This window comes from Sturnus vulgaris, chromosome 9, assembly GCF_052056855.1.
Source record: "Sturnus vulgaris isolate bStuVul1 chromosome 9, bStuVul1.hap1, whole genome shotgun sequence".
Lineage (NCBI taxonomy): Eukaryota > Metazoa > Chordata > Aves > Passeriformes > Sturnidae > Sturnus > Sturnus vulgaris.
In genome coordinates, this window is record NC_142251.1 from 24,852,879 (window position 1) to 24,878,254 (window position 25,376).

Consider the following 25,376-nt stretch of genomic DNA (forward strand, 5'->3'; position numbering starts at 1 on the left):
TCGATTATTTCATTGCCCTGTGAGAGTTCTATGTTTTTCCAGTAGTCAGCTGAGTACATTCCAGTCTGTTTGGGCTAGGCCAGATGGAGGGTGAAACTGGGAAATACAAGGTTCAAGACAAATGAGTTAGTCTAAATTAATTTCTGTCTAAATATAAATAGTGGCATTATTTCAAACAAATTTTACAAGATGAACGAACAGAAAACAAGGTTTTGCCTAATGTATTCCTGTTTAGCTGATTAGGGCAAAAAAGTTAATGTTCTCATCCTCTTTTCCTCCTCCCTCCCTGTTCACATCTGCTTTTTGAGTTAGTTTGGAGCATGCTTGCATTTTTACACTAGAAAAACTCCATGGAATTTTATAACCCACAGATAATATTTAATGTTTCCTTCTCTTCCACAGCTTCCTAAAAACTACTGAGCACTTAAACCTGCATCAAGAGCAGAAACATTCTCTTGCCTTTTTTTTTTCCTTCGTCCCAAGCCATGAAACAACTCTCTTCTAGCTGCTGAGCTCCTGTTGTTCTGAGGCTTTGCAGCGCTCCGTGGGCTGTGCCGTGTCCGTGGGTCAGGGCAGGGACACTGAGCCCGTGCAGGGGAGGTGATAGAGATCTGCACGGCTGGGATTCTGTGCTGGGCAGACAAGGCTGGGCAAAGCTGCCCGGATTAGCAGCTCCCCAGTTAAGCTCTCGTGGATCATGCTGTAACGAGCTTCCTGGAGTTCTTGCTTGCGTAGAGGAGTTGGCAAAAGGCAGCACGGTTGTCGGGGATGTGCTGGCACACAGGGAACAAATGCCGTTTGTGGGACTCATCAATGGCATGTGAACAGGGCTGTGGGCCAAGTGCCAGGCCTGTCACACACATGCACCTGTGCTGCTTCTGTGAACTGGGCAGCCTCATCTAGTGGAAGGTGTCTCTGCCCATGGCAAGGAGTTGGAATAAGGTGGTTTTTAAGGTCCTTTTCAAACCAAAGTGTTCAATGGTGTTCACTGGTGGCATCCTCAGTTACTGTGCTTGGTTGCCAGCTGCAGCAAATCAAATTTGCCCTTGAAATTAGTTTTTTGTAAAGCACTTCCAGAGGCTTAACTTTGAGTTTGTCCTGAGACAAACCCATAGGGAGTAAAGACGCAGCACTTTAGTACTGCTGGTGGTCAGCAAAGGCACTTGCCCTTTCTGCTCAGAATGGGACAGGGTAACAGCTACAGCTGAAATTCTGGTTGGTTTTTTACTGTGGATGGTCTCTTCAGCTTTAATCCATGCAATTTATCAGATCCTTCTGTTTGTATCTTTTCTATGCAGACATCAGAAATGTCATAGAGTTATGGGTTTACAGAATCCCAGAACGGTTTGTGTTGGAAGAGACCTTGAAGTCCGTCTCACTCCTGCCATGGGCAGGGACACCTTCCACTATCCCAGGGCAGAGCTCCAAGCCTTGTCCATCCTGGCCTTGGACTCTTCCAGGAATGGGGCAGCTGCAGGCTCTCAGGGCAAGTCCTTCAGCTTGCTAGAGAAGCTCATCTGCTTTGAAAACTTCTCCTACCCTTGAGGGTTTAGGTACACTCTGAAGGATGCTGAAGGAAGGACCTGATGAGCTTTTAGGATTCTGAATCCTGCATGGATCCGGGTCACACTGAGACAATGATATGCTCTGAGTGCTTGGCTGAGCTGCTGGTGATGAACCCCCAGAGCTGCTATTTCACAGCTGGAGAAGCAGCCTGAAATTCTTCCTGAACAAGTGCATGGCTCTTCCAGCTTTGGGCTTCTTTCTGGTCTTTTCTCAGTTGACATTTAAAGCTATATTGTTATATAGGACAGGAGGAAACAGCCTCAAGTTGCTCCAGGGGAGCTTTAAATCAATATTAAGAAAATATCTTCCTCAAAGGGTTGACAAGTATTGCAACAGGCTGCCCAGGGAAGTGTCACCATCCTTGGAGGGATTTAAAAGCTGTGTGGATGTGTCACTTGTGGATGTGGTTAGTGGTGACCTTGGCACTGCTGAGGCAATGGTTTGACTTGATCTTAGAGGGCTTTTCCATCCTAAATGATTCCATGATTCCCTATTATAAGGTGTTTTGCTATCTGACTGAGATGTCAATTTTATCTGACAAATGGCTGTGGGTAGAAATGATGCTTAGACAAGGATTGAGGGATTGTTTACATACCACAGAGTTCGTGCTAGTCAGTGAATGTGCAGATTCCCTTTCCAAAGTGACAACTAAACATGTGTCTTGCAGCCCTCAGCAGCGCTGAGTGGGAGAACTTCTGTGCAACAGGATTCATTTACCAAATAGTCATTCCCAGGAGTTGTGTGAGTACTGTGGGGAGAAGCTCTGGTTGTCGGTTCTCCTGGCAGATTAAAACCATGAAGTGAGTGCAGTGGTGTAGAGGGGGAAGAAAAGTCTCTGTGCCTCTGTGTAGATGGCTCCCAGCAGCCCAGCTCCAGGGGTTACAGCCTGTCTCGGGGGGGAGAGCTGCCAGGGAGCCCTGTAAGTGCAGCTGGGCCGGACTCGGAGCTGGGAAGAATCAGAGGCAAGGCATTCTCACTGCTGCAGCCCCTGGAGAGCAAGGAGACACATGAGACCGCTGTCACCTCTGAGCTATTCTGGCAGTGTGGAGACACTGCTCAGCCTGGCTCTACTCCTTTCCCCTTCCCCTGGGTTGTGGTGAGCATTCCAGTTTCTCAGGCTTGGTTCTCCAGACTTCCACAAGAAGTTTATCCCTTACTTGAATGGTTTCTGCTTAAAAATGTTTTTCTTGGTGCCATTTAGAAAATGACACAATTACAAATGATACAGGCAAAAGTGAAGGGATGGGAGAGAGCTGCTTCCAGCTGACTTACCAGTTACCAAAGAAAACAGTGCTCTAATGTAGCTTTTGTGAAGCTCGTCTGGCCATGAAAAACTTGCTATATCTTTCTTTTTAAATCGACATTTCAATCCAAACCACATATTTATAAAAATAGAACTAAAATGTTTCAGTATCCTCTTTTTCCTGGATTGGCTCTGTCAGATAAGCTATTTTGCAGTCTTATTTTCTGCTTCTTTTTCCCACTGCCTTCTTGTACATTAGAGTCTTGCAACAGCCCAGGTTAGAAGGGACCTTGAAAAAAATCATCTGATCCAACTTCTCAAACAGAGCCCTACCAGGGGTAAGAAATATGTCTGATAGGTAGAAATAGAAAATGAATTAGAGTCTTCACTGCATATGTTAGCAATAGATTTTTAAAAAGACCAAAAAGTTCACGTTAACCTGGAACACCAGTAACAGTCCTTCTTTGAACATCCTTAAATGAGTGTTTTAACTTCAGCTAGTCGATGCCTCTTTATTTACAGTGGTAATTGAGGCATCACTGGACCCTTGTTAGAGCACTAGGGATAATAATCTCAATTGGATATTGTCAGAGTGAATAATTGGTGTACACGGACAGTGTTATCTGCTGTAACATTCCATGTTCTGTCAGCTGCACATGGATTAGTTCTGTGAAGTGGAGACTTAGCTGGAATGATGCAGAGATTTGAATTTACAGTTGTAATGCCTGAAAGGACAGGGTTGGGGTTTCTAATGGTTTTACACTGGTAATCCTTTAGCAATTCACTTTATCGTGGAATGCTTGGACGGGAGCTGGGGTCTGTTGTAAATGAAGTCAATAAAAACTCCATCAGTTACTTGGAAAGAAGGCAGATGCATTTTTAGTAGTAAAAAGGAAAAACAATGTTTTAGGTAGAGAGAAACATCATGCAGAATATCTGATTTTTGTACTGAATGTGACACTTCCTTCTCCCAGCTGCTGGCCTCAGATTATTTGAGTTTTGCTATGTTGGAAAATCTGCATTCTCAAAGAATGGCAGCTGAATATATCCTAAGGCCTTTTAGAGTATCAAAACGATGATGTTCATACACATGTATGTATATGTGAGAAGGCACAAATAGGTCATCCAGAACCTTGGTATTATTCTCCTAGAATTTTCAAAATGAAATTTTTTCTTTCTTCCTTGTGTTCTATTGAGAGACAAGTAGCTTGGTATAAAAACTGAGGAGTCTCTATTTAGCAGTGTTTGAATTATGCAAGTGTAGGTAGGTCTGTGTTTAGTGTGTATCTTTTCCCTTTTTTTAGGGCTAATTGAGTAATTATGTGGTTGGCTGATACTTTGCTGAGCAAAATTTAATTAATGTTTCAAGGATTATGTCTGGCATCTGAAGGAATTCTAGCTCAGTCTTTACGTTTTTGTGTTTGAGCTTCGTATCCAACAGCAGTGTTTTGTCCCAGGCCAAAGAAACCTCCAGAGACTCATTTAAACCTGATACACCATAGTGCATGGATGGTCAGATGGAGAGCCACCCAGGGGATCAGTGGAATGGAGCACCTCTCCTATGGGGAAGGCTGAAAGCATTGGGATTGATCATCCTGGAGATGAGAAGCTTTGTGGTGACCTAATTGTGGCCTTGCAGTACCTGAGGGGAGCCTACAGGAAAGACTGAGAGAGACTTTTTACAAGGAGTAGAGGGACAGGACAAGGAGGAATGGCTTCCCGCTGCCAGAGGGCAGCACTGATTAAATGTTAGGTGGGAATTGTTCCCTGTGAGAGTGGGGAAGCCCTGGCACAGGGTGCTTAAAGAAGCCGTGGCTGTCCCTGCATCCCTGGAAATGTCCAAAGCTGGGTTGGACAGGGCTTGGAGCAACCTGGGATAGTGGAAATGTCCCTGCCCAAGGGATGGAGCTAGATGAACTTTAAGGTCCCTTCCTACTTAAGCCTATAATTCTATGATGATTTAAAATAAACTTTTCTTTTGCCATGTGAAAGCAAACCCTCAACCATAAGCCTGTTAAAGAGCAGGATAGGGTAAGTATGGGAACATACTCAGCGAAGTCCTTGTGTTCCCATGGTCTCTTGGCAGTTTTAAGCACTGATGGATTAGTGCCATGGTCTCCATAAAGCTTGTTAGGAGAATGGCCTCTTGAAGAAAATACTGCTTTATTAATAACTGGGGGATAATTACCCCAGTTAAGCATGGTTCCTGCCTTGGACTTAGGTGTGTGCTACATAATGGGGATGTAGAATGTTTCCCCTCATCCCAGACTGAGCAGGACTGGATTATCCTGCTCCAGGATGCTCAAGTTGCTGACAGTGACTTTATTAACTTACAGGGTCTGCTTTTGTGTAGCTGTGGGTTCTGAGTGCATTAGTAGCTCCATATCCTTTGGGAAAGCAATGCAGCTGCACTTTCAGCAGGAAAGAGCCAGTTGCTTTTCAGTTTGCTGATGTCTCAAGATCAAAAAGCTGACTTGGCTTCAGTAAGGTAGCTCTCTCCAAGGATCTTCCCAATCTCTTTGAAGGAAGTAATATAATCTTCCAAACAGAAGAAGCTTTTGATTAGCCATTCTAATTGAATTAAACTATCCTGCAAATAAAAGAAGCTGTGACTTTTTTTTGCCAGTCAGCCGCTGGACCCCTCTTGTTGTGAGGTACATTTGGGGACATGGTGGGGGCCTGAGTTCCATGAAGGAGGAGCTTTATGGATGAGGCTGTGGTACCCTGCAGTGCCAGGAGGGTCTCCATGGTGGAGCTCGGATAGTCCTGGCCGACAGCGGCTCAAAATCAATCATGCTAGATGTCACGGTAAATAAATTCATTTTGTAATGCAGTATTAAGTATAAATTTTGAATTAAAATTATGTTTTAAATCTTTCTTGATTTGACTTCAGCATGGTAAGGTAATTAATGACAAAGCAGCACTGTGAAATGGGTAGTTGCATTCATTCTGCCCGATTCCTCGGTGCATGTTCTTTATCTAGTGCTGTTACAAGTGCAGAAGGAGCAGTGCCAAAATACACAGACCCAGAGATGAGACAGAAATAGACCTGGACTGAACTGGAGTTCAGTCTGGAGAAAGAATTTAAAGAGCATTATGAACTGAGTTTTACTCTGTTCAGCCTGTTGTTAACAAGGGGAAATAAACACAAACAGAAAGTGAGCTGATGACCTTCTCAGATGTTCAGTGGGAGTCGGGAGCACGGGCCAGCCCCGGGATCCGGTGCTGCCCCCAAGCTGGACAGTAAGGAAGCTGTGTCTGCACTCCTTATCAGCTGGTTGTCCTTTACTGTAGGCTGAGAAAAGCAAATCACTCAAAGCTTTTTCCCTTTGTGTCTGCTCGTGCCTTTTGTTGTTGGGAAAGCAAAGTAGCCCCATGGACGCCCGCAGCAGGGGAAGCGCAAAGCGCAGATCTCCGGGCATGCAGGAGATGCAGGAGAGCACAGGCTGCAGTCCTGCATGTACTCGGTGCTGGGATGGAGCTCAAGCTCAAGGCTCGGATGTCAGGGACCACCTAGTTGTAAGAGCCTCCCATGATGTGCGCGGCTCGCTCAGCCCTTGGCCTCTCTCAGGGCCTGTCAGCCGGGTTGCCAGCCGTGCTGGGAGCTGGGCACTCATCCACGGAGGGCTGGCCACAGGCTGCAGAGCCAGCTCAGGCACGGCGCTGTGGCCCCGCGGGGAACAGACCCCCGGCACTGTGCAAAAGACAGGGAGGGAGGAGGAAGGTGGGGCTGCTCCACATTTCAGCGTTCAGTATCTTTGCTTGTCCTCAGAAAGGAAAAAAACCAACCTTGCTGTGTGTAATTCTTTTTGGGACATTTAATAGCCACTAAGATCATTACTTTAAATCTGAACCACATGGACTCAAGTTTTCTGATCTCTTTGCCCATAGTTGTGCACCAGCAATAGACAAAAACTTCTGGCCTTGCAGTGGAGCTAGAGACGTTCAGTTGGATTATTTCCTCAGAACAATAATCAACCTGTGTTTCTATTTAATTCAAACTATCTTTTTCTCATTTCCAGGCTAAGGGAGTAGTTTTTTAAATTAGGATTCCCTGGTTAATGTGATAAACCACTCATGCAAAGGGCTTGAGAAGCTCTAAGGCTGTTTTGTGCATCACTCATTTAAGAGAGCATTAAGATTTGCTACAAATCTGGATTTATTTTAACCATCTCTGGGTAGAGGAGGTTACTCTGCACATACTGTGGTTTGTGACTGTAGTTCTCAGAAGGTGGAGTTAACAGTGTGCTGGGCAAATCTGTCCCTGATTTTTATTGTTTCTTACTGCATGCGGTTAATAACATTTAGACAACTGCACTTGAGGCTCATAAGCTAAACTTAGTGCTTGTTGCAGTAGACAAAAGATGAGAATTAGATTTTATCCACTGTGGGTCTCCAAGTGAGCTTTTCTTTTCCAAGAAATGAAGTATGTATAATGCTTTTTTTTGTCATTGTTCTTTTCCTTAAAAAAAAAACAAAAAACCATGAGCTCATAACTATTAAAACAATGGGAAATAACAACACAAATGTGGTACTTGCTAAGGCACATTGCTAGTAAAGCTTGTGTTAGATCTTTGGTCACTCAGTTTCAGCCAGCCTCTGGCCACTGTCCTAAGGTGAAGAGTTTGGTGCATGAGGGTGGTGGCCCTTGCTATCTGTGAGGCTGGAGCTTCATCAGCTCCACTGATGCTGAGTTGGGCTGCTTAGCAAGGCTCTGATATTACCAGGATAATCTAGATGGTTTGTCTGTGAACAGACAACTAATGACAAACTGAGTGAAAAACTGTGAGCAGTCTGACTCCTTCCTGTCTGCTGTTATGCTTAGTAGTCATAAGTCATGAGGCTAAAAAACTGTTTAAAAAATAACAAAGTGAGTGTGTTAAGAAACATGAGCTTGCTGGGCTGGCTTGGCACATTTCTCTCTGGTTAAGAATCTGGTAAAAGTTGCTCAGTGCAGTTTCTGGGCTCTTCAAAAAATTAATTATAGCCAGGTTAGAATCTGAAAGCAGCTGAGTCATGAGGGCATATCATTTAGGAGGAAACTTTAAATAGCTTATTACATGTTCTAGTACTAAAAGCATCTTGGCTTACTCAATGCTCCCTGAATCCATTGGGATGGTCCTTCCAGTGGGGTGTGTGTTAGCCATGGGGGACTCATGACTGTAGGCAGCAGCTCCATTGCTGCTTTGTGCTCCTGGAAAAATTCATCGAGGTTTCTCCCATCATCTGAATGGGAGCTGAGGGTGTCCTTCACTTCAGAGCACAAAGGCTTTAAGTTTGGTCTTTCTTTACTATGTGGTGGAGTCAGCTTCTTGGTTTGGTAGTCTACAACAGAAGTTTGCAATCAGTTAAAATAGAGCAGCATTTTTTGGTGCATTAAAACATAATGCTGTAAACCAGCTTCTGATCCTGTGTGCATGTATTTGTTGGCTGTGTGAGGAACAAAACTATTCAGTATCATTTGAGATGGCAGTTAGAAGTGGTTTTCTTTTATATAGTCTCACCTGTGTGATGACTCTCCCTTTAAGGGGAAGGAGAGCCCTGTGAAGCACTTCCAGTGGCAGCTTGTGAGGGATCTGTAGAGGGAAGAGCCTGCAGGACCCAATTTGCTGTTGGAAAATTGCAGGTTTCTGCTTCTGTGCCCTCAGGATGGACAGCTGGCTGGAGCCTGGCTGGGAGCAGCTCTATCATTGTTCTTACTCTCTGAATTCTTGGCAGTGGCTGCTCCTAAAGGTCTTCAGAGGCATTATAAGCAGAGCTTTGCAATGGATTGGATACAGTTCTCTTCTTTCTCTGAGAAGAGCATTAAATCAGATAAACCTCGGTGCTCAGCACCCTTAGTAAATGGCTCTTAGGGAATAATTATACACAGCTTCTTTTGGCAGGGATCTTGGTTCAGGTATTTCAGCTGTCCCATCTGATTACTCCTAATCCTTCAGCATCTCTTCATTTGTGGTGAAAATTGTTTGATATATGTCTACTCACACACATATATATACACACATATATAAATGGGCAGGTGAGGATTTGTATATATGGGTATGTGAAACCTATATTAGTCCTCTGATCTCAAAAACTGTCAGAATTGCCACAGCACAGTGCTAGACTTGTCAGTCCACTACATAAACAAAAAAGAATGTGGAAGATAATTGTCACCCAGGCTTTTTCTGTGTATCCTGTGTTATGAAGAGATAACTAAATATACTAGTAACTATAATATTAGTTTTTACTAGCATATAATTAATGTATTTATATAATGTAACAGTGTAATTATTGTGGTATTATAATATATAATAAAAATGTAGTTATTGGAATATCAGGGATTTGTTGCTATTCTGTGGTAGGTTTTGGGGTTTTTGGTTTTTTCTATTTCTTCTTTTTCATTTGTAGTGTCATAGTTTTGGAATTTATATTTCTTTGGAAGTATTCAAAGATGTGGAGGCTTTTTGGGGGATATCTTTGCTTTAGTTAGTTAGTTTTAATTCTGGATATGGCTTTGCATCAGGAAAACATCCTCGCTGTGAATTAGAAGAAAGAATTCTGTGGGTGAGAGCACTCCACAAGGTTTAGCATCTCTGCCAGAATTCCTTCAGCTGCCATGTATCACTTAGAGTATTTTTATTCCCTCTAGAACAAACAAATCCAGTGTTCTGAGTTGATGAGAGGTAGGCAAAAGACTTCCATATTCCTTTGCTAGATCTCCTAAAGCACTCAGCTGTCCAAAGCAGACATTTGGTGCAGATGTGTTCCATGGTCGGGACTAGGGGAGTGCCAAATTTGCAATCACCGTCAGTGGTAATTATGTGTGATTGTGTGTCATGGGGAAATCTGTGGTTTTCCCAACGTGCTTGCTGCTCAGCTTGTACATAAACATGTGGCCATTTGAAGTGTGGCAGAAAGCCATGGAAAAACAGCAGGGCCTTTTGGAATAGCCAGTTTCTCAGGTTGCTGCGGGCTTTTCTCCTTATTTACCAATGAGATGGTTTTTACAAGACTTGCCCCAGAAAGGAAGCATCAAAATCCTTGATCTCTGTGTTACTCAGTCCTATGTTGTCGTAGTTGTTGAATTGCTTAGGTGCAAGCTCAGATGCCACAGTGGCTACGTTGACCTTTGTGATTTCAGTTTTGGAAGTCCAGGCTTTGCTCTGGGATGTGCAGCCATTCCTTTAAAACGTTTCCTTTTGGCTGTTATCAGTTTGTGTGTATGCAATATTGACTGTTGGATTCCCGAGTTGGTCTGGAAGAGCTGACATTTATGCTGTACTTGTGAGGCCAGAGAGCTGAGTTGGTGCTTCAAAAAGACTCACTGCCATTCTGGGGCTGTGACAGCTTTTTCATCTTTGCACAGCTCCTTCTGAGTGACCATGAAAGTGAGTAGTGGAGAGAGTTTTGGATTAGTGAGCAATGGAGAGACCCCCACAACAAACCAGTTCCAAATATTTCCATATTGGTCCCCAAAAATGGATTCAGATCGCAGCATGAGAATGTAAAACCACACTTCTCCATCACTGGAAGCGTCCAAGGCCAGGTTGGATGGAGCTTGGAGCAACCTGGGATAGTGGGAAGTGTCCCTGCCCGTGGCAGAGGGTGGGACTGGAGGGGCTTTAAGGTCCCTTCCAGCCCAAACCATTCTGTGATTCTGTATTCTGTATTCTGTTAGTGTATTCCATGTGTCAAGCTCCACCTAAAGAGCTAATGAAGTTAAAAAGCTTACTATTTTCTTTTGCTTACAGGGTGTAGTTTCTGAGTGAATATTCTGTTTAAACTATGCTTGTTAGGTAAATTGAAATAATTTCTCAAAATGTCCTCTCACTTTTTTATATTCTGGACACTTTGAAGGCCTATGTTTACCTGTGCTGGTGAAGCAGCCTTACTTGGAGGTCACAGAATGAGGATGAAAGAAGCTGAAGCTGGTGAAGGCTATTAAAGCTTTTGTGAAAGGCTGATGGCACAACAGTGTGTGAAGGACAGCTTCTGGCTTTTCTGGGACTGGCGAGTGTTCAGGTGGTGAGGAGGAGCACCATCACTGTTCAGGCACGGCCTTTTTGTGGAATCAGCTGAGGACATGTGCCCTGCACGGCTCCTGCGGGGCTCTCTGCTCTGTGCTGCCCACAGCACTTGATGCTGACCCTGCTCTTGTGGCCCGGGTGCCGTTTCCCAGATGAGCTCCTTGTTGAGCTCTCAGCAGAGGGCGGCTGGAGCCCTGGTCCTGCTGGAAGCTGGCCAGGCTCCGCTTGGCATCGGCACTGCTGGAGCCAGCCCGTGCTGCCTGTGGGGGAAGAAGGACAAGCTCTCAGCCCATCTGACCTGATGGGCTGTTTTAGCTTAGCTGAAGGAGTGTTGCTTTTCTTTTTTTTTTTTTTTAATAGGGTAAGAAATCCTCTCCAAAGGATTTACTGCGCTAGCCTGAAACACTGAATCCCTCAATGGATGGGAATGATGGAGCTAAGGGGGTTGCTGTATGGATAAACTGCAGTCAGTGACGTGCTTTAGAACAGTGCTTGGCAAGGGGGAGTTTGGAAACAAAACAATTTGGAGGTAGCTTTATTGCAGGTGTTTGATTTAAAGGATACCCAAAGGAGAATAGTGCCAGGAGGAGTGGGAACACAGGTATGTGAAGGAACAGTGAGTCCTTATAATGGCTCTTTTAATGATAGTGCAGCATTTTAGTACATGACATTCACAGATAAATGACTCACACCCATACAAAAAACCCCCAAGGACACTTTAATGGTCTAGGAAAGGTTTTGTGTGATCTTGTGGGTGACTTTCAAAGAAATTAAACCAAAAGACACTCATGAATAGAGCTTGGTGTGGTTAGACTAGACCTTAGCGATGGCAGTTGTAACTCCAGTGAAATAAAACCTTGGGTTTTTTTAAAAGAGAAAAATATCTGTATTATATGGCAGATAAGTGAATATTAACTTTTATAGAGCTTGGAAAGTGTTGTGAGGTCTGCTGAGGCAGCACTTCCCTGTAAGCTGCAACTGTATTAAATTGGCACCGTTGCAGTTTCATGCTTGGCTTTTACCCTGACAGCAGAATTGTGCCCCATTTGGTCTGTCAGAACTCAACTGATCTCTTTGAGTGCTTTGGAGCACTCAGCTGTCAGAAATCTCTTCATTTGTGTGTGTGTGTGTGTGTGTGTGTGTGTGTTTATTTATTGATTTTTGGCATGGCACCCTGACTGCGCTTGCTGAGCTGGGCGAGTGCCCATGGCCAGGGCAGCAATGCCTGCCCGGGCCAGGCAAAGAATGAAGGGCACTGGTGCCAAGGCAGATTGAGGTGAACAGGCAGGAAATCATGGCATAGGAACCAGCTGGCTGGAATCACATTTGATCCCAATCAGGAAGGCAGCTGTGTGAGGGGCAGAGGGAAAGCTCTGTGGGATTGGGAAATGCTCACATATGTGCTGCTGTTATGCACCCCAGGCAACTTCTCTGGGACGTCCTGCCCTTCCACAGCAGACAAAGACATGGCAAATACCATGAATAAAGTTGTTCCTGCTTTGTTTCTTTCTGGCAGCTCCTGCTAGATGTGCTGGGATTGGGGATAGGGCTCACACTGGCATTTTTCCAGAGGTACTTTTTTTTTCAGGGAAGAAATGTGGCACGTGTCATTTTTTTCTTTCTATTTTTTATTACAGGAGTAAAATTGCAAAGCCAAGTATGTGTGTTCTGTCCAGAGAGGCCTCTTCACATTTACCTAGAATCACAAAATTGTGGAATGGTTTGGGTTGGAAGGGACCTTAAATTCCTCTTGTTTCACCCTCTGCCATGAGCAGGGACACCTTCCACTATCCCAGGTTACTCCATGCCCCAGACTTGGACACTTCCCGGGTTCCAGGGGCAGCCACAGCTTCTCTGAGCACTCTGTACCAGGGCCTCCCCACCCTCACAGGGAAGACCTGTTCCCCAATATCTAGTATTTTCAAGTTTGAAGCCACTTCCCCTCATCCTGTCCCTCCAGGCCTTTTTCCTAAGTCCCTCTCCAAATCTCTTTGGGCCCCTTTAGGCACTGGAAGGCTGCTATAAGGTTTTACCGAAGCCTCGTTTTCTCCAGTCTGAAGAGCCTCTTTCTGGAAAAATACATTATTTCTTGGTCCAGCAACATTTGTTCTGGGAATTTTTGTTCCCTTTTTATTACTAAGAACAATTAAATGTTTGATCAAAATCAAAGGTGAAAGGCTTTATGTGCCTATAAATGTTTAAGGCAGAGTTTGGGAATACTGTAAAATTAAAGTTTTGAAGTCATAGGTTTCAGTACTGGGGATATCATTCTCTACTATTTTTTTCTGTTCAATGCTTTTAGTTTCATTTTTTTGCTACCATTTGTCTTTGGATAACTCTATTTTGTTTGTATTTCATTCTAGAAATTGGTCCAGTGACAATAACCACAGATCCCAAGAAATTTCAATTTGAACTTAGGGAACTTTATGTTCAGGTGAGTAACTTGTTTCCTGTGTGGTTCTAGCAAAGACTGTTTCCTCACACTAATCTTTCCTCTTGTGCTGATATTCCTGCTGCAAGCATTCATCAGGATGTAGATCACTTAGCTTTGTCATTTTGCCTGCACAAACTGTCATCTTCCTGCTCATCCTAATTTAGGGCTGTGATTCATTCCTTTGTCTTAATTTACCTCATTGTGTGGAGACATGGTTCAATAACACAAGAATGAATAGTCAGGTAATGCTAACATTTAGTTGGCATTTTCATTAGTCCTGCCACTTGTCCACAGACACTTTTATGGACTTCTAGTGTGTTCTGGAAATTATATTCCATGAACACTATTCAAACAAGAGGACTGTGAGACCCCTCAGATTTTCCATAGGTATTGCCTTCCCTGCCATGCATTACTTGGCACTTACTGATTCAAAGGCTTCTTAGAATCACAGAATATCCTGAGTGGGAAGGGACCCACAGGATCATCAGTCCAACCCCTGGCCCTGCACAGACACCCCAACAATCCCACCCTGTGCATCCCTGGGAGCATTGTCCAAATGGAGATCTCAGCCTCGGGGCTGTGCCCATTCCCTGGGGAGCCTGGGCAGTGCCCTCCACCCTCTGGGGAAGAGCCTTTCCCTGATCTCCAGCCTGACCCTGCCCTGACAGAGCTCCAGCCGTTCCTTTGGGTGATAGAAAGAAAGGGGGAAGTGTTGGAATGAAGTTATCCTTACTGACAGAACATATGTTCCTACTGTCCTGTCTTTAACCAAGGAAAATGCTTCTGACCTGTGGTGAACCTTGCTGGAGTCAGCAGAGCTGAAACTGGCACATGGTGTAATCCCTGTAAGAAAAGATTGCTTGAGGATTACTTTAAAAGTTGGCAAAAGGTTTGAAATCCAGAAAAAAACAATAGTTATTGCAGTTTTCTCCTCCATGAGGAAATTTAAGCTTCAAAACTCCATCCAGTTTTCATGTTTTGTTTCCTCAGTAGTTATACTGGACAGTAATTGCAGCTGTTTCTAAAAGGTGGATTATTTAGGTGAAGCTTTTGGGAATTTCAAACTCTTAATTTCTAATCAAGTTGTTTAAAAGTTTCTGTCTAATTAATTTTAGATTTTGTTCTTTAATGCTGGTTGGTCACATATTTCATAATTACTTTCAAGATATGCTCGTTCTGCTATATGAAGGCTGTCACTGACTGGTGTTCATCCATTATGTTGGTGAAGGGCTAAAATATAAATCAAAAAATTGTTAGAACAGGACTGATAAGTCATCTTGCAGTAGAGAAAATGTGAACACTTTCTACAGGTTTGTTACCAGTATATTTCCAAAATGACTGATAAAAGACGGAAGAGTGAATGGTGTGGAGGTAGAGGAAATTTTGAGCTTGGGTTTATTTTAAGAAAGGGCATGGACCAAATATTCTCATTAATGAACAAAGCTAAAATGAAGGTGAAGATAAATTATTTCAAAGCATCTTGAGTATTAATCATATTATATCAAAATATGCTCAACTCGTCCTCCCTGAACATCAGGGTAAGCCCAGCTCTTGTTTTGCTTTCATCTGTCACAGAATTGTTAGAGGGTCTTTTGGCTGACATTTGACATCAGGTAAAAATTAGGTGTGTACATTTCACTGCAGAAACTGGGCCCTGTTTTCTTTTACATTCAGAGTTATAAAGGACATTTTCCTTTGATACAGGATCAGCTTAAGAAGTTATCACTTGTATTTCATCTGTAATTACCTTTGAATCCTTCTTATGGATATAATTTTTGCTTTTTGTTTTGTTTGGTTGGTTTTTTTTTTTTTTTTTTTTTTAATTTTTTTTTAGTTAGGCAGATTTTTTGTGTCTTTCTGTGGGCCTGTTCAAACTGAAGGGAAAATGAAGCTTCCTCAGCTTTACTCACCTCAGCTTTTTCAGAAAGCTTCATGAGGTAGCTGTATTTAATTTCAATTTGGAGAGAAAGGCAGGAAATACTGAATAGAAATTTTTCTACTTTTTTTAAGTAAAGGCAATACTAATGTTAAATGTTAGGAAGCAACTCTGCCTGTGAAGGTGGGGAGGCCCTGGCACAGGGTGCCCAGAGAAGCTGTGGCTGCCCCTGGATCCCTGGCAGTGTCCAAGGCCAGGCTGGATGGGGCTTGGAGCAACCTGGGATAGTGGAAGGTGTCCCTGCCCGTGGCAGGGTGGCACTGGATGGGCTTTAAGGTCTTCCAATCCAAACCATTCCATGATGATGATGTTTTTGTTGTTGTACCAGCTGCTTTTTAAGAGTATTATTCTACATTATAGGAATAAAAAAAGTCCATGCTTGTTCTCAGAACAACCATTTAGCTCAGTAATGCTTTTCATGTTCTATGTAGAAAACAGATGCTGTCATACAGAATATTATGAGATGATAATCAAATAGACTTGAAGTGGGAATAGAAATTTCCCTGTTCCAAGTGGATGTCTGCAGAAATTAGCTAATATTTTAACTTTACCCACAAATTAAACTTTACACGGAAGAGTCTTCTGCTGAAAGAATTTGGATATACTGATGTGTCCCATTGGACTGTATAGGCATTGCCAAGATAAAGTTCTGACATGTGTCAGAAATCTTCTTGGAGAGTTCTCTCTTGAATTTCAGGCTGTCTGGCGTCTACCACTTGCTTTTCCTGTAAGACTAAGGCTACATTTAGTAGAACTGACTTTGAAAAAGAGCAATGACTCTTATATGAATTTCAGAAAAACAGTGACCACATGCTTATTCTTTAGCATAGATGAGAAATTTTTTGATAGTCTTGCTTTGAAATGAGATTAAGGATCCTGATAGATTAAACTTATTCCCAACACAAATATTTTACTGAGGACAAACAAAATTCTTAAGTATGAAGGACTTCTTTCCCAGCTTGTGTAGATTTATATATACATATGTGTGAAGGCATGTTGACTGTAAAAATTAAAGAAATCAATTTTATATTTAATATTGAATATGCAGAGATCCATTGTAAATGACTGGGCAAGTTTTACAATTTGTATCAGCTCTTTGGAAAGTTCTGTCTTCAATATGCCAAGTTATTTTTTTATGTTAAGTTAGTGAGATTTTATTTAAACAGTATTTTTCCCAAATTCTTAATTTAGGGAGAGAAACGAATCCTTTCCTATAAAGATAAAGTCATACTTGGAAGCATTTTGGTTCAACACATGGTCTGAAAAACCTCCAGCTCTGCAGCTGCTGCCGTGCCGAGCTGTGGGAGCACAGCACCTGTGCCCTCTGCCGAGCTCCCTGTCCCAGGGAGGAGTCCAGGGCAGGTTCTTGCTGCTCTGGTGTCCAGAGGTGCTCCTGGAGCTCGGCACTGCCTGCCTGGGACCATTTCCCATCTCTGTGCCCCTGACCTGCCTCCCCAGAGCAGGGGAGTTGTCGGCCAGAAGGGAGCATCTGAGTGTGGGAAATGGGGCTGTCACAAAAGCTGGGGCTGAGCATGAAATGGGTAACAGTGACCTTGACACCAGCCAACATCAAGGCTCTTCCTTTGACTTTGTTTTCCCTTTGGAATTATTGCAGTTGCTGCTTGTGAGTGTGTTACAGCACTCTGCAGAAACCATAAAATCCTTAGGATGGAAAAGGTGAATAAATGATTAAAGGCTGAGGAAGTATCTGTCTTGAATGTCTCAAAAGAAAGTAACTTATTTTGTATGGGGTTTTTTTTTCTTAAAAGAAAAAAAGTTCTGTTTTCTTTCTACTTGTGAACAGGGTGGTGGAGACTGTCCAGAGATGAGCATTGGGGCAATAAAGATTGCTCTAGAAATTTCCCTGCCTGGCTCTTTCATCTATGTATTTACTGATGCCCGATCCAAGGATTACAGACTGACCCATGAAGTGCTTCAACTCATCCAACAGAAACAGTCACAGGTACCGAGGGGATTTGCATTCCCAGCTGGGTTATATGTTTAATGCTCAGTTTCTCATTGACAAAGGGTGGAATTCTCCTGTGTGAAACTTGGTGAAATCTTTTTACAGAAGGGACCGTAATACTGCATTTTAAGCATTTAATTTTTTTTAATAGAGTTAATTGATCTGGTTAAGGAAAAACTTAGTGGAATATTCTTTTTATTTTTGTGAAATAGATAAGGCAACTGAATCTTCTATCAGTGTATGTGTTTTTGGTAGCTTATCAGTTACTTGGATTTTTTTGTTGTTCTAAAAGAAGTATTATGTCAATGACAGGGCTGATTGGTTTTTAAAGGGATTTTTGTCTGTTCCTTTTCTTCTGCATTGCTTTTCCATCATAACTGAGTGCAATGCCTCTGTCCACGCAGAGTAGCAAACTGACATATTCTTCTGTTGTCTTGCCTTAATGCTGCCCTGGCAGTGCTTTCCTCACCTATGCACCATGTGTCCAATGATTCACTGATTTTTCTTTAATCCAGGTGGTATTTGTGCTGACAGGAGACTGTGATGACAGGGATCATATTGGTTACAAGGTCTATGAAGAAATTGCCTCAACAAGTTCTGGTCAAGTTTTTCACTTGGACAAAAAACAAGTTAATGAGGTAACTTTGCTCGAGTTTTGCAATCAATAAAGTGAGGGATGAGTTATACTGTAAATCTTTGAGACCTTATGGTGGGTTAGGGAGCAGAGGAGGAACTTCTAAATGTTCTGATCTTAGTATGTGGACTCTGTTCCACCTTTCCCTTCCTTCCTTTCTCCATCTTCTATATCAGGATGCAATTCTGTGACTTCTGTTGACATTAGGGAAGTGTGAAGTGGCACATCTCACCAGAACCTCACCAACTTCCCTCTTCCTGTGCCAGAAGTTTTCCAGAAGAGCCTTTAAAAAAAGGAGTGGTTCTGGGCTCTGCGTAGCCTAGTGGCTTCTCTGCTCAAAACAAGAACACACATTTGGCTTTAAATGAGCATTTTGTGAGCAAGCAAAGGACTGCTACTTAGCCTGGACAAAAATGTTCCCCACACAGGATAGTGTGGACTTTCAGGTTTCCACTATTCACAGAGTCATGGAAGTAACTTTTCAATTGAGATTATTGCTACAGTACTTTTGCCACCTCTGCTGCCCTCCTGGTAACTGTGGTTCCTGACCCACAGCCATGAATGACTGTTTGCTTTGGGAACTTTAGTGAGTCTCAGACAGAAATGAAACTTCAGAAGTGCGTGAGAAAACAGTTTGGAGGGAGGTGAAATCACATGGTATTTATCTGGAGAGCTGGAATTGTTTATAAATGTTGTAAATGTTCCCCTTTGAATTCCCAGTGTAGGCAATAACTAGCTGAGGTTTTTTAATAAAAATTTACTCTGCTTTGTTCCTTCTTCTTTCTGTCTTAAAATTTGGACAATGATAAATGTTGGAGATAAATTGCATTTTTGTACAGCTGTTGCCTAGAAAAATTGAAGTTCTCATTGGGAATGATAGAGGCTATTGGCAGTGATGTGAAGGTGATCAAAAGGAGAAACTTCCCAGAAGATTTATCCTCCAAAAGTTAGGTTAAAATTTGGAAGAAAAGAAATTACCTGCTTGGTCTGTTCCTGGCCTGCATTTTGCTATTATGTATAAAGGGTAAAACTTCTCTGTGACACTCCATGAAATCCCTTTATACAGAAGGGATCATCATGGAACAAGATGGTCTTTAAGGGCCCTTCCAACACAACGAATTCTGCAACCCTCTGATACTGCCAGTGGGGAATGCTCTTTGCCAGGACTGGAGTTTTAGGATAAAAGTTTGGTTTGATTGTTGTGGTTTTGTTTTCTTCTGCTTTTGAGAGGTGGAAGTGAGCAGATAAAGCCATTTTAGGTGCTGCACAGCACCGTGTCCTGGAGTGGAGCTGGCACAAGCTGCTTTCTGGGCTGCCTGCTGCTGCTTTCTGAACTTGGCACTTCCCTATTTCTAGGAACACTGGCTTCTGCCTGAAAGGATAGACTGTCTTGGAATTTTGGGTAATGTTTTAAGCAGGGAGTTTCAGTAGCCATTTTCACCCTCTTATAGCTTTATCTCAACATTTCTTTTGAGTAAATAATCATAGAATTGTAAAGTTGTAAAATGTTCTGGGTTGCAAGAGATCTTGATGATCATCTCATTCCATCCCCTGCCGTGGGCAGGGACACCTTCCACTGTCCCAGGTTGCTCCAAGCTCCATCCAACCTGGCCTTGGACACTTCCAGGGACCCAGGGCAGCCACAGCTTCTCTGGGCACCCTGTGCCAGAGCCTTGCCACCTCTGCACATGAGCAGAGGGTGAAATCAGTGGGTGATGTTTTTGCAGCATTTTTTTTTGAGAGAGGGAAAAATACAGCCTATGGCCACTGGAAAGAGATACTGAAAGAGTGTAAGAGATTGCCTAAGGTGGAAAAAAAGCAAACCCTAAATCACTTTCAGAGGTGTTCCACAATAACTGCTGAACAATTTGTGTTAAAGCCAAACCTAAAAGACTCTGCAATTTTAGTGATTATTGACCTTACATAAATCTGTGTCTGGGCCAAGTGACTGTGAAAATGAGTAGACCAAATTGCTGCCATCCCCAGTAAAACCTTCTCTGTGGTTTCAGTTCTGGATCAGCATTGATCAACTGTTTATGGGATAGCCCTCAGGCAGGATTCAGCAGCAATCAAGCAATCACACTTGCCCTCCTTTCTCTCTGAGGAGTCGATGATGTGTAAAGAATGCAGTTTATAAATGCTGAAGCACACTCACCGTTATGGGCCCAGAGACAGCCAGTGCTGGATTGGGGATTAGGAAATAGCTACAAAGTCCCTGCAGAGTACCCTGCCAAACCAACGACTTGTTTTGTTAAAACATTTTGATTATTCTACCCCCCAAAAACCCAAACAAAGCTATTTTTAGTATGTAAAGTTTCAAACCATTCCTCTTGTTCTTGCCCTTTGAGCATTGAGTGCAGAATGAAGCAATATTCTAAGCTTGATACAAGGAAACACAGCAAAACATTTCTTGATACACAACATCCAGTGCTTGTGTACTGAGAAGACTATGAAAGCTTAGTGCCTTCTTTTTACTTCTGAAAAACATGCTCTGATTTCAAATACTACAATTAACCTGGGCAAAATTATTAGTGATTGACGAAGTTGTGTTGGGTTCAGTCCAGCAAAGCATGAAATACATATGTATCTCCACTTACCTGCTGAAGGTAGCTCATCTAAGAGTCTGGGATGAATGTCCTGTTTTTATAAACTCACTGTGATTTCTGTGCATTAAATAAATGAGAATATTTATCTAGTTAGAGTATCAAGGCCTCATCCCTGGGAGGGAGTGTTCAAGGCCAGTGTTGGGGCTCCAGGTTGAACAACCTGGACTTGGAAGGTGTCCCTTCCCTCCTGGAAGGAGAGTGAGACAAGATGGGCTTTAATGTCCCTTGCAATACAAACCATTATAGGATCGTAATATTCTGAAACGTTGTCCCCAGTGTCTTGGTAAGCCTTTATCAAAGTGCTTTATCAAAGCATTGAAGTCCTGATTTTGAAAAGTGTTTCATTAGGGTGAGATTTCTCTGGTTGCTTTTGTAGACTCAGGGCTTAATTTGCAATAATTGCTTGAAATTTATATGAATCACAGAATATACTGAGCTGGAGGGGATCCTTGGAATCTGCAAGGATTGAGTCCAACCCCTGGCCCTGCACAGACACCCCAACACTCCCACCCTGTGCATCCCTGGGAGCATTGTCCAAACACTCCTGGAGCTCTGGCAGCCTTGGGGCTGTGCCCATTCCCTGGGGAGCCTGGGCAGAGCCCTCCACCCTCTGGGGGGAAGAACCTTTCTCTGGTCTCACCCTCCCTGACACAGCTCCAGCCCTTCCCTCAGGTTCTGTTCTCATGACATTAAGAATATTCATCAAGCATGGGTTAAATTCCCTGTTAGGAGCAGATTCTCTATTTTCATATCTGTGTCCAATTTCCAAAAGGTACTACTAATTTTGACTTGAACTGAAGTTACATTACACCACACCAAATGATCCTTCTGTAAGGAAATTCCTGTAAATGGTTGTGATGCCCAAAGGTTTGTACTGATGTCAGAAGGGGTGGTGAGATGAATTGTGATGATCAGCAGTGTGAATATGGTCCTGTGGAAAATAGTTGGAGGTTTATTAGTTATTGGCAGTTCAGGTTATGTCTCCAGGTTGTTTTGATTGTTTGTGGCAAAAATGAGTCATTTTGTCTGATGAACTGGACTGATCAGTGTGGATAAAGCTAGGGGTTCACAAGGACTGAGCTGGTGAGTGGTGTTTTTCCATTTCTTTTAGTGTTGAAGCACTTGATTTCTCTTATTTCTAACATTTCTGTAAGAAGGGAAAACTCCTGTCTTTAGACTGCCTAAAAATATATCTTTCTTCCTGATTTTTAAAATAAGTAGAAATGGATCTTCCATATACAGAACATTGATAGCGGAGAACTGAGAATGACATGGGGACACGGCTTTGACTTTGATGGAAGAAGGGGATATTGTTGAGTGACTTGAAAACCGGATGAATCTGTGTGGGAAAAAAAAGAGATTTTGGAATTGAATGAGAAGAATGTGAATGAAAGGGATGCTATGGATGAGACAAGATTGAGGGAGAACTGAAGACAAGACTGGTGACAGAACATTTAGAAGGGATGGTGCAAAAGGGGTTGTTGTTTTGGGGGAGGTGCTGAAGGGTATCATCTGTAAGATCACAGGGAATGGTGGTGATCACTCATGAGTGCTCTGCTGTAAACAGAGGTGCCTAAACCCACGGGAGAACATCCTATTTCTGCTGGCCCTTGGTCCTCCCAGGAGATGGCAACCCAAGAGTTACACCCACACAGCTTGAATTGGTTACAGGTCCCTGCTGTGTATGACCAATGTGTGTCTGGGTGATGCTGCAGAGGAAGCAATTTGAAATCTTGTTTACTCAGTTAAAGGTGTAAAAGGCCCCTCCACTGCTTTTCAAGTATACAACACAGGTGATAAAGTCAAAAGTTCAAAATTACAGTATAGAATAAAGGTTTCGTGCAAACCTCTGTTTCTTGCCTTTTCTTCTCTCTCATCCCAAACAGGCATTATCCATTTTCATAGAAAAAGGAGTAATGGTTTATGGTTTCATGGGAGAAGCAGCTGAATACTTCTATTCTGAAGATACATAATATACAGTGAATGCCAAACAAAGAAAGGAAAAACAAATAGTTATAGCTGGTCTTTCTCTGTTTTCTATGGAATTTGGAGTCTGGAAAAAATAAACCACGATCATGTACCTAAGGTCTGTCATAAAGCAGCTGCAGAAGGGCTTTTAAAAGGCAGTTGAAAGCAGACAGGCTTAGTTATTGTGCTTCCTAACTTTGAAGAGCTTGAGATACAACACTAAGACTTTTCAGTCGTGTGGTTTTCATACATGTCATATACATCATTCATGTTCTATTTTTACAGTATTATTTTCTCATGCACTGTCTCAGTTATGTTTTTGATGTGCATTTAAAAACATCACTAGAATATTTTTCCTCTTTGGGTATAAGTGTGAACCTCTAAATTTACTTAAGCAATGAAACAGTTAACCTGAAATCCCATTGCTTTGACTGCTTGAGAAATATTCTTGAGTCCCAGAATAAACAAATGGGAATAGAGACCATGCTCCACAGATTTTGCAGGTTTCATTATGCATTCCAAGAAATGACCTGACCGCAGGGCAGGTTGCAAGAGCAAATTTTCTGGGGAAATGTTATAAATCATTGCTGTATTTGCCCTTCCCCCTCTAATAATATTCATCACGTCATATTTTGGCAGAACAACAAAAGCTGCTGTTGTTTTGGGGGCTTTCTGTAAAGGTCCCAGAGGAGAAAAAACCTACTTCTAAACCAGTGTTACAGCAGTATTGCAAACCCCTTTGGAATGACAGGGCTGGGAAATGGATCTCCCAGAACTGCCTATTGAACTCATATAAGCAAGCTGCTGCCAGACTGCAGACAGCTGGGTTGTTCTGTTGCCTTCCATTTTCAGTTTTGATCTTGGAAACTCTCAGAAACTGAAGTTCATATGGGTTCATTGAATTTTACAATCTGTTTAAAAACTTACCGGTGAAGGTGAGATCCTGGAATTAAATAGGAACTTTTCCATATACCTCATAAAAAAAATGCTCATCTCACTGGGAATAGAACACTGAAATTCCTTTGGAAGCATTTTTGGACCCAGATGTATAATTTCTCAAGTAGAAAATTAGTTGTGTCTTTTTGAAGCCTTGTGATTCCTGTTCCAGGCTTGTCTAAAGCAAACACAAGTTACTCCCTAGCTGGTGTCACCAGCTGTTGCACAAACCCCACTTCTCTCCTGGGCCATGTTCCTGCAGAGCTCAGAGCAGCACAGGCAATTTTACTGTGATTTTTTTGGGAATGTTTTGCAAACATGCACAAGCACCTTTCTCAGGCACACCCTTGGTGGGGAGACACCTGGTCAGTGCTGTCTCACCCTGTGCTGGGAGCACTCAGCATGACTCAGGTGCCACATCGCTAAGAGTGGAGGGGGAATCATTGATGAAAACCTGCCCCCACCATTTCAAATCTGTTTTCATTGATGCCCTTCACTTACTTAAACTTATTTCGTCTTTGCACAAATGTTTCTGTAACAAGAGAACAAGTAGACTTTTATAGTAGGCTGGAATCTAGTTTCTATCACAAAGTCATCTCACACACAAACCTATGGCAAATTTCCAATTTTTTAATGATAAAGTAGGCAAGTAATGCACAATAAACCAGGGGAATGATGTTCTTTTGGGCAATGTGTTGAATTGGATCTTAGGTTGAAGGACTTGCCCTGGAGACCCCCAGTACTGAGAGGTAACACATCCAGGTTAATTTATTGTTGGTTTCCACGTCTTGAACTGACAATCAAAAGATGGCTCACTTTCACAAGATGTTTCTCAATGCCACCATGGTCAACTGCAACTTAAAATCATGGTTCAGTATTGCTGTGAGTCACATTTACATTGTTACACAAACCCAGTATTACTTCAGTAAAAATAGGCTGCAGCTCTGTGACATGCAGAGGTGATGCAAACTTTTATAGTTTGACAAGCCAGGTGTATTTCTGGGGAGCTTGGGTTGGTTGTGGTGGGTTTCCCTTGGCTGATTGTCAAGCTCCCTCTCAGCCACTCACCCCTTGCAGAGGAGGAATGGGTTAAGGAAGCTTCTGGGTTGAGATAAAGACAGGGAAATCACCAGTTGTTGAGGGCAAGACTAAGTTTACTTAAGGAAAATTAATTTGTTGCCAATTAAAATAGATACTCAATTATTCCTTCAGGTGGTGGGAAGCAAAGACAGGTAGGAACACCTTTGCCTCACTTGCCCAACTCAACTTTTCCCCTGATTCCTTCTCCCTTCTGCAGTGCCAGCAGGAATGGGGTTGTGCTCAGTACACACAGGTTTCTCTTGGCTGCTCTTCCTCCTCACACCCTTCCTTCACTGTGGGCTCTCCCATGGGCTCCTGTCCTCTCCCTGATGTGGGAAGCTCCATGCCCTGCAGGGACACACCTTCCAAATCCATGTTCCCCTCCAGTCCCACCTCTGTGCTGTGCCTAACAGTAATTTGTACTGGGCATTTTAGGGGGAAAAAACCCTGGAAAAGTCCATAGATAGCAATTGCTCAGTACATTTGGATGAGAAAATTTTCCTTGTTGCTTCATGCAGCTAATAACTGATGACCAGAAATGTCCACAGGTTTGTATCCCTAATTCCTTTTAAAAGTTACCTGTGGTTGTCGTGTAGAGATGTATCCAGGTGTGCTCATGTATTCCTTAAACACCATGCTGACCACGGCTTTGCTAGTATCTTCTATTAAAGTTGCATTTCCTTTTAAGTATTCACATTTTAAAAAATAAATCAATATGGAATCTCTACAAAACAGTAGAGACAAGCATTTCAGAAGAAAATATTTCAACAGCCAGTACTGCTGACAGTATAGTAACTGTTCTTTTCTCCTCTAGGTGTTAAAATGGGTTGAAGAAGCAGTTCAAGCCTCCAAAGTGCATCTCTTGTCTACAGACCATCTGTCCATGGCTGTAAACACTTGGCAGATCCCTTTTGATCCCAGTCTGAAGGAAGTTACAGTGTCCTTGAGTGGTCCTTCACCAGCAATGGAGATTCATAATCCTCTAGGTGAAGCACTTT

The 25,376-nt window shown here is 42.7% G+C and overlaps 1 protein-coding gene across 1 annotated transcript in view; it reads left to right on the forward strand.

The window, feature by feature from the left end:
* Positions 1-25,376, forward strand: part of HMCN1 (hemicentin 1) — a 165,482-nt gene that overhangs the window by 18,067 nt on the left and 122,039 nt on the right. The window contains exons 2-5 of the mRNA XM_088170182.1: positions 13,182-13,252; positions 16,993-17,151; positions 17,670-17,792; positions 25,193-25,364. Of these exons, the coding sequence (XP_088026308.1) occupies positions 13,182-13,252; positions 16,993-17,151; positions 17,670-17,792; positions 25,193-25,364 (525 nt within the window). The remainder of the gene's footprint in view (positions 1-13,181; positions 13,253-16,992; positions 17,152-17,669; positions 17,793-25,192; positions 25,365-25,376) is intronic.